The 12704-nt window shown below is 52.1% G+C and overlaps 1 protein-coding gene across 3 annotated transcripts in view; it reads right to left on the bottom strand.

Moving 5' to 3' along the window:
- Window positions 1-9283: 9283 nt before the first annotated feature.
- The window catches only part of CACNG2 (calcium voltage-gated channel auxiliary subunit gamma 2), a 56636-nt gene continuing 53215 nt past the window's right edge, over window positions 9284-12704 (bottom strand). For all 3 annotated transcript variants that reach the window (XM_085227060.1, XM_003202225.3, XM_085227049.1), the window contains 2 exons: window positions 10169-10309; window positions 9284-9860 (listed from right to left, as the gene is read on the bottom strand). In XM_085227060.1, coding sequence (XP_085083186.1) covers window positions 9325-9860; window positions 10169-10309 — 677 coding nt within the window. In that variant the 3' untranslated portion in view covers window positions 9284-9324. The remainder of the gene's footprint in view (window positions 9861-10168; window positions 10310-12704) is intronic.

Here is a 12704-nt window from a genome sequence, read left to right as displayed (position 1 = left end):
GGGGCGTGGCTGCAGTGGGGTTCTGTGTTGTGCCCGTAGCCTTTCATTGCCCTGCGGGCAGGGAGTTGTGGACTGTGGGTTCGGCCCTGCAGCTCTATGAGGAGGCCACTGCCCATCCGCACCATGCCCACTGACCACGTCCCTCAGTGCCACATCCACACGGTTCTGGAACACCTCCAGGGACGGTGACTGCACCACCTCCCTGGGCAGCCTGTGCCACTGCAGCACTGCTCTTTCAGAGAAGAAAATTTTCCGCATATCCAATTTGAACCTCCTCTGGTGCAGCTTGATGCCAATCCCTTGTCCTATCGCTGTCACCTGGGAGCAGAGGCCAACCTCCACCTCACTACAACCTTCTTTCAGGTCATTGTAGAGAGTGATGAGGTCTCCCCTGAGCCTCCTCAGACTGAACAACCACAGTACCCTAGAAGAGTGTTTCTCCCCACCGCAGGGGAGCGAAGGCAAAAACCCAGCAGCAAATCTCAGATGTTCACACATCAGAGAGCCCAGAATTGTCTCTTTCCTTCAGAAGAGCAGCATTCAGTTTAGAGATGTCTGCATCTCACAGGCTGAAGCCCAGCTGTTTGCAGAATAACTTCCCTGGGCGTCTTGCACCTCAGAGTCTAGATCAATATTTTTGAGGCAGAGTACTGTGCGTTTCCTCCCTTATTTACTGTGTTTAAATCCTCCTCAAGAAATAACCGAAGTAGTCTGCTTTGCCAGGAGGCCATGCCATTAATCAGAAGTCAGATTATTAAAGCAGTTTTCCCCGCAAGCAAAAAGAAAAATCCACTTACAGAAACGCGGTTTATAAAATACCATTTGTAACCCTCTCAGGTAAACAGCCTTCTTGGTGACAAACGTCAGTGCTGGAACAGCCCTTGATACCACAGACTCAACCTGAGCATAGCTACATTCAAGGCCTGCTTAGGAGACATAAAAGGAGCAGAAAGTCCTAAAGAGAAAATGGGACTAGAGAATGTACGAAGGAAGACAAAACAACTAGACTGATAAACCTAAGCTCTGCATTTCCCTCGCTTCCCTTAGAGTCCTGTGTGAGATGCTGAAAGGCAAGCGTAGCACTGCTGCTGCCTGCTGAAGAGTGCTTGCACTTCGGGCTCAGCTCCTCAGGCTGCCTTGTTTGGGAATGGAGTGTGGTTCAGAGAGGAAAACAAGCACAGGGAATGGCCAGCACAGAACAAATACTCCTTTGGGCACAGCATAACCTACCAATTTCTGATCAAGAGGAAAAGCTTCAGCTGTAAGAAAAATCCAGCCTTAAGGAAGGTGAGATTTGTTTCCCCATTTAAGTGGGATTTACTGGAAGGGGGGATGGGGTGGCTTTGACTCACTCTTATTTAGCACTAGACCCTGCCCCTCTCACCTCCTGTCCTGGGCTGCAGTCGGGGCTGTGCTGGTGTCAGCTCCAACACCACTTCTGCAGATGATTTGCCATCCATCCGTTGGCTGTCATTAATAGCACGTGAGGCACACAATGTCCCAGAAAAGTGCTGACTTTGCTCAAAATACACTCACTTGCAATCACTTGATCTGTGATCCATAATTTCACTTAATCAGTTAATTAATCAGTTAATAAGGCTAATCACTTTTCCCTGGAAGATGCTTATGAAACAGTCAGGATAAATTGCTTCCATCTGGTTCTGCATTCTTGTCTTCTGCTTCTCCATTTCTGGGATCTACGCTGGTGTTTGCAGATCCATAAAAGAGGACACCAGCACTGTGGTTGCTGCAGTCCAAAGCCTTTGCAGCCATCAAAAATAGCCAGTTGTTTCTTTTTCTAACTGAGCAACAAACACTCAGTATGCCTCTACTATATATGTAGCTCCCACTGTCCTGAGCTCCTTGACAAGCCCAAAGAAAAGAGTCATCAGCCCTGACACCTTCCTCAAACTGAGAAGCCCAACATTTCCACACCGACAGCCACCGAGCAACCGAGCAACTCCCCATGCCATGAATCTGGTTTTCAGTTTGCTGCCTGTGCAGCCCGGTGGGGCTGGGAGCAGGTGACACCTGGCAGGGTTGCTGTGTGTGCTGGGAAGGTCTGAGCAGGGAATGGGCTGAGTTCACTCCTGGTCAGAGATTGTGCTTTCAGTGCGAAACTTCTTCCATCTACTTGTTCCAGCCATGCAGAGTGCTTCCCACATCTGCTGGGTCAGACTGTATTACCTGTGAAGGTGGACTGAAACCTGACAAAAGCACTCTTCCCTGCCTTTAGAAACTGTATCGCTTCTGCTCTGGGCTCAGAGCCTTGTCCTGCATCACTCATTCCTTTCATGCTGTTATGAAAAGGCTAAGGCAGAGCTTGCTGGAATTTAGGCTGCACCCCAGAATTATTTGTTCTAGCGCTGCCTCTTGCCTGGCTTTGGCCATTCCTGTCACCAGTGTTGGATCTGTCCCAAAGCACCCCTAGCTCTGAGCATCAGGGCTTGGAGCACATGCACCATCAAAGATGCAACGTGCATCACGCTCCATCCTCAGCTGCTGAACGCTGCCCTTTCCAAAGCAAAGCTGTTGGGAAGATTGTCTCCTTTGATCTGCATTCAGCACTGGATTTTATCCCGGCAGCCAACAGGCTAATTCCACGAGTTTATTCTGCAAAGCTCAATGAGAGCAGCTGGTGCCGGCAGCGTCCCTGCTGGCTCCGTGCCTGCTGGAGGCAGGGAGGGCTGGTGCAGGGGCTGGGGTAGGAGCCTGGCGCTGCACAGAGCAAGCTGCAAATCTCTGCTGCACTGTGGTCCTGCTGGTGACCCCAGGATGGGTTCTCTTTGAGAACTGGGTGCTTGGATGCTGTGCAGGATTGGAGTTGGGGAGCAGAGTGCAGCACTGTTCGCTTTCATACAGGGGCCCTGCATGTGCCCACAGCTGCTTCCTTCAGCATCAGCAACGTTGCAGTAATCTCTGTGCAAAAAAATCAGCATCTTCTGGGGCTAAATATGCTCTGCAAATGCCCCTGCCCAGCTGATCCCTCCTCTGAAAGCGTGCTGCTTATGACAGCCAGGCAAAGAGATCTAAGCAGGATGTTACCAGGAGCTGAGGCAGAGCTGGGTCTGCCTTAGCCCTTTTCTCCTTACCTCCCTAAAGCAACGCTGCTGAATGACCATGAAGCCACAGTAGAGGCCGCCTGTACATCCCTTCTGCCCCAAGGCTTCAGTCTCCAGGAGGAAAAGTCCCCATGAAAGGGAACAGGGGCAAGGGATGCAGAGCAGCCCCATATTGCCATCCCCCCCCATCTCTAGGTCAGTTGGAGATGCTTGGATGTGGACAAATGTCCGTCTGGAGGTACACGGGGAGCTGAGCCCTGGGGCTGTTCCTTTCTCTCCTCTTGAGCAGATTTCGATGCCATCTGCTCTCTGCTGGCTTTGGAGGAGTCAGCCTCGTACTTTTGTCTCCTCGGGCAAAACCATGCTGCATACAACCCCCACTGGGCTGCGGGTGCTGCGGGGCAGCCGGCAGGAGTGTGCGTCTCTCACTCTGCTCCGGAGAGCTCCTGCTGCAGCAATCCAAAGTGTTCCTTTCTCTCCTCTTCCCTGCATGTCCCTTTGGAGCTGGCACTTCCCAAGGTCACTGCTGACACCCAAGGCGGACCCTTGAACTGAAGCAGCTTCAAACACTGCGGATGGGGATGAGAAGTGGGTAGGGAGGGGATAAGCTGGCACCTTTTGATCCGTAGATGGCCCAGCAAGTGATGCTGAGGGGCTCAGAGCCCTGCATTTGCTCTGACCTCATAACACTGCACCTCCCCATCTGCTGGCTGGATCCTGTCCCATTGGAGGAAGTCAGATTCTCACATCGAAGTGGGTTATGTCCTTGGATCTACTACCAGATTTCCTGCAGGAAGGAAAGCAAACAGGAGTGGGGAGTCCTGAAAAAAAAATGAAAAATGTCCCCAGTGCCCCACGTGCAACAGCAGGATGCCTGTCCAGGTCCTGCCACCAAAGGCTGGACAAACCTGCAGGTCCTCCGGCTCTGCTTAGTGCTTTTTTGGGGCCGGGCTGCTGTGCTGGGCTCATCCCACGGGATGGCAGTGCCTGCTCAGCCATGGGCTCAGCCCCGCTGTTGGCAGCAGGGCCTTCGGCAAATTGCACAGCGGTGGCGGCTTCTGATTGACGGGTCCCCAGAGAGCAAAGTCCCTCGTTTCCTCCAGCCCGGAGGGGATCGGGAGCAGCAGGAGAAGCAGCAGCAGTGCAAACCTGTTCTCCATAAGCCAGTGCTTTGCCCTTGCAGATCTCTTTCTGGGTCTCAGCCCACGACCGTACATCTTGACCCCTTTGCAGAAGCTGCCGGCTTCCTCATCGCTGACTTTGCGCAATGTCAAGAGCCCATGGCTGCAGAGGGCACCAAGACCTCCTTGTCCTCATGCCCAACCCTATACCCCCATCTCCCGTGTTTGTGTCAACCTGGAGGTTTCAACAGAGGGAAAGTGAAAGGAGGACAGCGGGGTTTGGCATCATTCACACATTGTTCCTCTTGGTGGAAAACCAGCACAAGTGACAATGTGCTGCCAGGGTTCACGTTGTACCAGGCTGAGATTTGCAGCCCAGGATCCTGCCTCATTGCTGTGCCCAAAGGAAGCAGCATGGCCCTTGCTCTTCCCAGAAATAATGGTGAGGCATTGAAACAGGCTGCCCAGGAAGGTGGTGGAGTCCCTGGAAGTGTTCCAGAACCGTGTGATGAGAGACATGGTCAGTGGGTATGGTGGGGATGAGATGGTGGTTGGATTGGATGATCTCAGAAGACTTTACCAGTCTTGATGATTCTGTGATTCCTCTAGCATTCCTGTGCTGCTGGAAGCTTTTGCTCTGCAGGAAAGCAGGGCCTTCAAGTTATGTTGACTGTATGGGACTGTATGGGAACCTCTTGGAAGGTCTCCAGGCCATGCTTGAAAGTTATCTTCCCTTTGCCACTCTAAACCATGACCTCCTCCTCCTGCCTCTGCTACTGGAGCCTCCCTGCAGCAAGAAGGCCCTGTGGGGTGTCTGCTTCTCTGGGGCCAGCCTTGTGATCAGACAGTACCCAGCACACCCAAGAAGCCCTGTCCTCGGCCAGCCTCTCTCAGCCAATCTCAATAAAATCACAGTATTATTAAGGTTGGAAAATACTTCTAAGATCACCTGGTCCAACCTCCAGCCCATCCCCACCATGCCCACTGACCATGTCCTCAGTGCCACATCCACACGGTTCTGGAACACCACCAGGGACAGTAACTCCACCACCTCCCTGGGCAGCCTGTGTGCCTCTGCAGCACCGTTCTTTTTGAGAAAAATTTTTTCCCAGTATCCAACCTGAAGCTCCCCTGGTGCAACTTGAGGCCATTCTTTCTCATCCCATCCCTGTTACCTGGGAGCAGAGCCCAACTCCCACCTCATCACAACCTCCTTTCACGTCACTGTAGAGAGCACTGTGGTCTCCCCTGAGCTCCTCTTCTCCAGGCTGAACAACACCAGTTCCTTCAGCCGCTCCATCCAGACCCCTCACCGCTCCGCTGCCCTTCTCTGGACACACTCCAAGGCCTCCATGTCTTTCTGGTAGTGAGGGACCCAAAACTGACCACAGGACTCGAGGTGCAGCCTCACCTTCCTCATTCCTCCTGTTGCTTGGCCTCCTGGTTTCAGGAATGTCCCGCCATGGCAGTAAGGCAAGCAGCCTGCGTGCCTGGCACTCAGCCTTTCCCTTACAGTCGTTTGGCACTGAAAATTATCTGCAGACAAAAGCGCCGTACCTGGGTCTTAATTTCCTCCCTCGCCAAACCATTACTACTAATTACCTCTCCTAGGTGTTGAAACCGTTTAAGCGACACTGCTAAATGCCCTGTGTTAATTTAATTGCCGTGGAGCCGGGTTTCCCTGCATGCAGAGCTCTCACAGGGTCTCAGCAGAAGCAAAACTGTCTCTCATACATTCTTCAGCCCTGTCTTTGTGGGACCAGACATGTTGGCTGGTATTTGTCTGAGACCCCCTGGCCCTTTCCTGGCACGGTGGTGTGGAGGAGAAGGCTGTGGTGAAGGAAATGGCCGGGAGCCAGTGGAGCCAGTGCTGGTAGAGGTTAGCTGGGACACAGTGCTGGGACAGAGGAGCACCATGACCCTGGGTGAGGACGGGGCTGGCACCCACCCGAAATATCCGCATAGCCCAGGGGATGGGGCAGAGGAGGACTACTGTCCACATGCAAGTCCTTTGCATTGCTCAATGCGACAGATTCACTAGTGAACGTTAGGGAAGTGCTTTGAACACGAGAAGTGCTGAGTGCTGCTGTTCCTTGTTACTGCATGGAGGCCGGCCCTGTCTGGGGCACAGAGCAGAACTGGGCACACCTGATTCCCAGACGTTGCCTTCCCCCTCCTGCCTTGACCCACAAAAGCGAGGAGGAAGAGGGACAATGTGGAGAGGGAGAAGGGAGCACACCTTTAGCCCTGGTGAGGAAGGAACATCTCCAAGAGCCGGGGGCTGAGCTGTGACCCCCATCATGGCCGGGCACCGTGCAGGACATGGGGCTGGAGCCACGTCTGGCAGCGTCCCACTTGTGGGGTTGGCCGCATCCTGTCCCGCTTTACTGCCTCCCCTCCTCCCCCCCGTGCCCTGGTTTTGTGAGGGATGGGTCCCCAGGGAGGAGCCGAAATGGGGCAGCGGGTGGGGGGAGCATGGGGAGCCATGGCTCAAAGATCCCATCCTGCCCTGGGGAGCAGAGCCGGGAATTTGGGGAGCCATCAAGTGAAACCCTCAACACACCCATCCTCATGGCCACTTCTCAAGGCTGGAGGACAGCATGGTTTAAGTTAACCTGTGCTCACTGTAAGGCAAAGCCTCATCATCCCTCCTCTTCCTCCTTTCCTGTGAAGGCTGTGGGGCTCAATGCCACACCCTGGGTGAAGGCATCGGCAGGGCTTGACCCCATTGTCATTTTCCAGGCGCTCTTCCAGCCCATCGGGGGCCTTTTTCATTTTAATTCCACTTTCCCTTACCCCCTCCAAAAAATAAATCCACTTGAACAAGGACCGAGTTATAAAAAAAAAAAATCTTTATTTCATGTACCAGGAATTTTTTTTTTTTTTGTCATTTTCTCTTTTTAAAATTTTTTTTTCTTTTTAACAGTCTGAAAAAAAACCCACGAAAGAAAGTAAATGGAGATCGGTTTTTCTTGTACTGCTTTGAGCTGGACATGTGCAATACCCTCGGAAGAACGCATCCCTGCCAGCCCTCATCCCTCCCTATCCCTGGCAGGGGGGTCCGGCACTCGTCCCCTGCCTCTCCCTGTGAATGCTCCCCAGCTCCATGGAGCTTTTGGGTTTAACCCCAAACACTGCTCTTCATTATGTTGCAGTCCGGGGCACCGAGCATCGCTTGTCCCTATGGGCCGGTAGGGGTTTGTTTTGAATTTTTGTCCCCTTTTTTTTCATAATATTTTTTAGAGTGTGGGGGGAGGGAGGTTTGTGAGCAGGGGTCTGGATATCCAACCTGCTCCCCTCACCCTGCTCTGGAGGCTGAGGCTGAGATATTTGGGGGCAATGGGGGTGGAGGCATTGGGATGCTTTTAAGCAGAAACCCCACTGGGAGCCGAAGTGGGAGCCTGGCAGGCTCCTGAAACTGGAGCAGCAGGGACGGGAATGGAAAAAAAAAGAAAAAAAAAATCATATTAAAACCAGAAATTTGGAAAAAATAGGTCTGAGCTGCTCCAGGGCTCGGCGCACCCATCCTGCACACCCCACAGCTATGGGGGCAGCCCCTGAGGGTCCTATCCCCGGGGACCCTGACCCCCCTCTCCTCTTCCTGTCCCCATCCCCCCCTGTGCAGGTGCACCAATTCTGTATGAATTCAGCTGAATCCAGGAAGCATGGGGGGGGCTGCTACAAAGGGACCCCCCCAAAGGGGGAGGTGGGTGCCCTGGGTTGGGGGGGAACGGGGGCTTGTTGTGGGAGGGGGGTGTGACCAGGCATATTTGGGGGAGCCCGTGAGCATTCACAGGGGAGTGAGTGCGTGCCCCCCACCCTGCAGCAGCCCCCCCGCAGCAGCACACTGAGCAATGGGAGCTCCTCTCCCCTCTGGGTCCCCCCCCCTGTAACCCCTCCTCCACTGCCCACCTTGATTTTTCACAGTTTAAAGCTGGAGGAAATAAAAATGAAAACAAAAATAATGCTATCTGTTTTCTCTTGCAAGTAAATCCACTTATTATATTTACATTTATTTATAGTTGCTTTTTTATTAAAAAAATTGCCACTTTTTTTTTTGTTTTTTTTTTTAAGAAACCTTTTTTCGACCTTTTTATTTTTTCCCTTTTTTTTTTTTTCTTTTTTTCTTTTTGACATTGCGTGTCTCTGCTTTTTCGCGCTGTCATTGCTGACCTTGGTCGGTGGGAGAGGAGAGGGGGGGGCCCCAGAGTCGGGGGAGCCCCCAAGACTCCAGGGGACACTGCAGGCAGCTCCTGTGCTCCCAGGGGATAGCGGCCACCTTTGCTCATAGGGACCCGCAGGGGACAAGCGGCTCCTGGGCTCCCGGGGGGGGCTGAGCGGGTCCTGGAGGGGCCGAATGCCCCCCTGCACCCCGAGAGCCCCCTCAGCCCTCAGGTGACCTTGGGGACATGGAGAGGTTGCTGCAGGTCCGAGCTCCCCAGGAGCCTGCACTGAGCTGAAGGAAGTGGGAAATGAACCATAAAATTAAAGAACCCCCTCCCCCCCCCAAACCCAAAGAGCTGCTGCCTCCTCCTCTTCATCCTCCTCCTCCTCTTCCTCCCACTTGGTTTATTGTCGTTATTTCTTGGTTCCCTTTTATATTTTTTTTAAATCTCTTTTTATTAAATGTTAAAATAATGGTACATGGGAAATCATGCATTTTCTTTTAAATTTATTTCTATTTTTTTTTTAAATCTCTTTCTCTCGGTTTTAAAGTTTTTCTTTTTTTTCTTTTTTCTTTTTCTTTTTTTTTTCAAGTTTTTTTTTTTTTCTCTGTTGTTTCTTCCCTCACGTTTCCTTTTGTATTTTGTTTGCTCGCTGTACGTTTGCTTTGTGTTCACGTGCTCGTTTGTCTGCTTATCTCTTTGCTCGCCGGTCACTCCATATTTTATTTCTTATTTTCGCGCGTGGTTTTTTTTTAATGCTTTTTTTTTTTCTTTTTTACACTTTTCTCTCTATGTTTTTTTGTTTGTTTGTTTGTTTGTTTATTTTTTGCGATTGCGAGGGCCCCACCTCGGGGGCACTCACACCTCCTCCCACCCTGCCACCCCCTTTGCCCTCACCCCCCAGCCCACCCCCCCCCGTCCCCCACCCCGTCCTCCTGCCTCCCCCTTCCCCACTTGCAGCTCCTGGCGGCGGCTTCATACCGGGGTGGTCCGGCGGTTGGCTGTGTTGGTGTGGATCGAGTCCTTGTTCTCCTTCTGGATACAGTTGTGAACCTGGAGGAAGCTGTTATCCCTGTCGGAGTTGTAGGTAGCGGTAGGGGTGGTGGTGGCCTTCAGCGGGTCCCTGCTCAGGGTGTACATCGAGATCTCTGTTGATGGAAGGGTGTTGAACCCTTTGATCCCGACGGGAGAGGCATCCCTGGAGTGTGAAGGCTCGGTGGAGCGGGAGCTGGAACGGCTGCGTCTCTGGTAGCGGTACCGGTAGCTGGGGATGCGGGTGATGGCGGAGGACTGGAGGTAGTCCGTGGCGCGAGCGTTGGCGCGCAGCTGTTTGTGCCGGTCAATGAACATGTGGACGGCCAGCACTCCCACCATCTCGGCTATAATGAAGGACAGGGCCCCAAAGTAGAAGGACCAGCCGTAGGAGTAGCTGTTCTTCTTGGAGTCGCTCTTCGAGGGGTCTCCAGCGTTGGCTGATATGTATACGATGATCCCAATTATATTACTCAGACCTGGGGGAGAGGCAGCCGTCAGGAGGACAACACGTGGTGGTGGCCGTGGGATGAGACTCCTGCCCTCCTGCTGCCAGGAGGGGTAATGGGGTCCCATACCTACCTGCTGGTCTCCATTGCAGCTTTTCCTGGGCAAGCCCTTGCTCCTGCGTCCCCCACACCCTGATGGCCCCCCAAAGCCACCAGCTATGAGGATCCTCCCTCCTTATGTGGCAGACGGAGAGGCTTCCTCAGGGTGTTGCCTTCATCCCAGGTTGGAAAAGCAGCCCTCCTTTACCCCTGAGCCCCGCCCACACATGTCCCATTACCTGCAGACACGAAGAAGATGCCGGCACTAAGGATGATGTTGTGTCGAGTTTTGTAGAACTCGCTGGCTGCAATGCAGAGTCCACCCATGAAAAGCAGAATCACACTCAGGATCGGAAAAATACTAGAGGCTCTAACAGCCCCTGCGGAGGAGAGAGGAAGAGGGGCAGAGACAACAATACGCGTGTCAGAGAGAAGAATCAGGGCTGTGGCAGCAACATGGGGCGAGGGGACCAGAGGGCATGACTTGGAGGAGTCGGAGTAATTCATGGAGGAGTAAAAAGGGAGTGAGAAGAGAGACAAAGTGTGTCCGAAGATGCTGATGATGAAAGAACTGGGCTTGTTCCAGAGGACAGGGGTGGGTGTGCATGTGCCAGCTCCATACACACGCCATTGGTCAATAGTGGATAGCTCAGCTGGCAGAGGGCAATGACACCGATGCACGCAGATGCACAATGAACCCTAGAGCTCTGGGGGAAAACTCCCGTGTATTCAGGCAGACTGCATTGGTTTGTGTTGGCACTGTTTGTGTTTTTTTACTGAGAAGGGCTTCCCTCCTCTCTTCCCAAGAGGAAGTAATCTGTAAAGCGTGAAATGAAGCCTTGCTTGCTAAAGAAAGGTATCAGACGAGCTGGTGCGATTCTGCTTGTGGAGCAAAGATTGGGAAAGAGGGATGAAAGCCAAACACTCCTTGCCTACAGGAATGGACCCTCCTGAAGCAAATCACGGAATCATAGAATATCCCAAGTTGGAAGGAATCCATAAGGATCATCAAATCCAGCCCTTCAGTCCCAAAAGTGGGACTTTTCTGGTGCAAGAGTAGACTTTTTTCAAAGACCCTGCTCGTGTTTGAGTCCTAGCAGGCAGAAGAAATGGTCTCTTTGAGTGGGGGGTCAAGCCCCCTGCCGGTGTGTTGAGAATGCAATAAGCAGGGACAAACCTCTTGCTTGCTTTCCATCTCTCCTTGGCTGAGATTCAGGGAACAGGAGAGTGATAATAACCATCTTAATAGCTTCTGGAAGGCAAGGCAGAATTCAACAAGGTGAAGCTAAATGGAGGTGAGCAAATATCAAGCAAGCATCCTCTGTTTGGAAGGTTTCTAGAGGGATGCTTGCAACCCTGCTCTGACCTTATCAGTTTTAACTGGGTCTTATTTTAGAAATTCCCACATGCTGGGAGAACCATAATGTGCCAGCTGATGTGAGGAGCTGCAGGCAGCGTAAGAAGTGTGAGGGTAGGCCCTGCTTCCCACTCCTTGGAAGGACCAAGGAAGCAAGAGAGGGGCAGGGTTTCATCTGGTTTTCTGGATCCTTGGGGCTAAAGACAAAAGGATTTATGATGATATTTGGATGCTCATAGCATCTGCCTATTTTCTAACTTCATGTTAGCAAGTGAACATAGGGATGCTGCTGCTTCCTCTCTAATAGATGTTTAATTCCCAGACACATGAGATACCTTCTGAACATGTCTGATAGGCATCAAGTCTGAGCCCTTCTAGATGGTCCATGGGCACTGTCCCATGATTATCGTGGTGCTTGAACCGAAGGGATCACTTAAGTTGATAACAATGAATACCCTCCTAGCTGCCCTTGCTAGCACCACCAGGCATCGCCCATGCAGAGCATCCATGGACTCAATTTGGCAGAAGGCTTGGGGAAGAGGCTGCTTGGTGGGGTCCTTATGCAGCCAGGCAGCAGAAGCCCAACTTGCTCAAGGAGAGACCTCAGGAGTCCTTAACTAAGTGGCCAAATCCCACTTTGAATCTAATTTTCCAAAAATGTTCTGTCTTAGAACACTCTCAGGTCCTGGCATTGGCTAGATTTTGCATGTGGGTCTTGTTCCCTCTGAGAGAATGGATCCACAACTCTTGGGATGCTCATTGCCTTCCCCCAGCTCTCCTTCCTGAAGTGCAGAGGATGCTTGCAGTTTCCTCACTCCCAAACAACCATGCAAACAGTAAGAGCCATCTCTTTTCACATGCGAATGAGCTTTTCAGAGTCTAAATTCTCTCTCTCATCTCTGCTGCAGGGCTGGGTCTCCACATCTGGCTTCCAGCACAGCTGGCTGACAAGGAGCAGCTCTGATATGCTGCTGGTCTTTGGAGACCTCTGGTGCTTCACCTTGGGAGGTCAAAATCTCATCTCAGATTCCTGAATGGAGAAGATCTCTTCTCATGGTGCCAAAAGATGCTGTGAGTGTGCAGAGCGTGGAAAAGAAGGCAATGGGGGAGACCTGGGAGGGGGAGTGACTCCTGTTCAGCTGAGCTCTCAGGGTAGGAGGAAGTGGTGGCTCATTGCCAGCTGGAGTGATGTGTGCTGTGGGTCTGCTCTATAGAAACACAGTGTTTGGAGAGAGGTGGAACAAGAGAGAAATGTGTGTCTCCATTCACTGCAGTCCAGCAAATTTCTTAGATCTGATGCAATCACAGTATGAGGTGAGGAAGTACAACCTTGTTCTATGTGAGGTGGGCATGTTTGGACAGAGAGGATGCTTGAGTTAGGTCAGTGATACAGAGGGGAGCTCTGGTGTTCCTGTGCC

This window comes from Meleagris gallopavo, chromosome 1 (genome assembly GCF_905368555.1).
Source record: "Meleagris gallopavo chromosome 1, MGAL_WU_HG_1.1, whole genome shotgun sequence".
In the NCBI taxonomy this organism is placed as follows: domain Eukaryota; kingdom Metazoa; phylum Chordata; class Aves; order Galliformes; family Phasianidae; genus Meleagris; species Meleagris gallopavo.
Note: the sequence above shows the minus strand (reverse complement) of the source record. Positions and strands in the feature narration are given on the sequence as shown.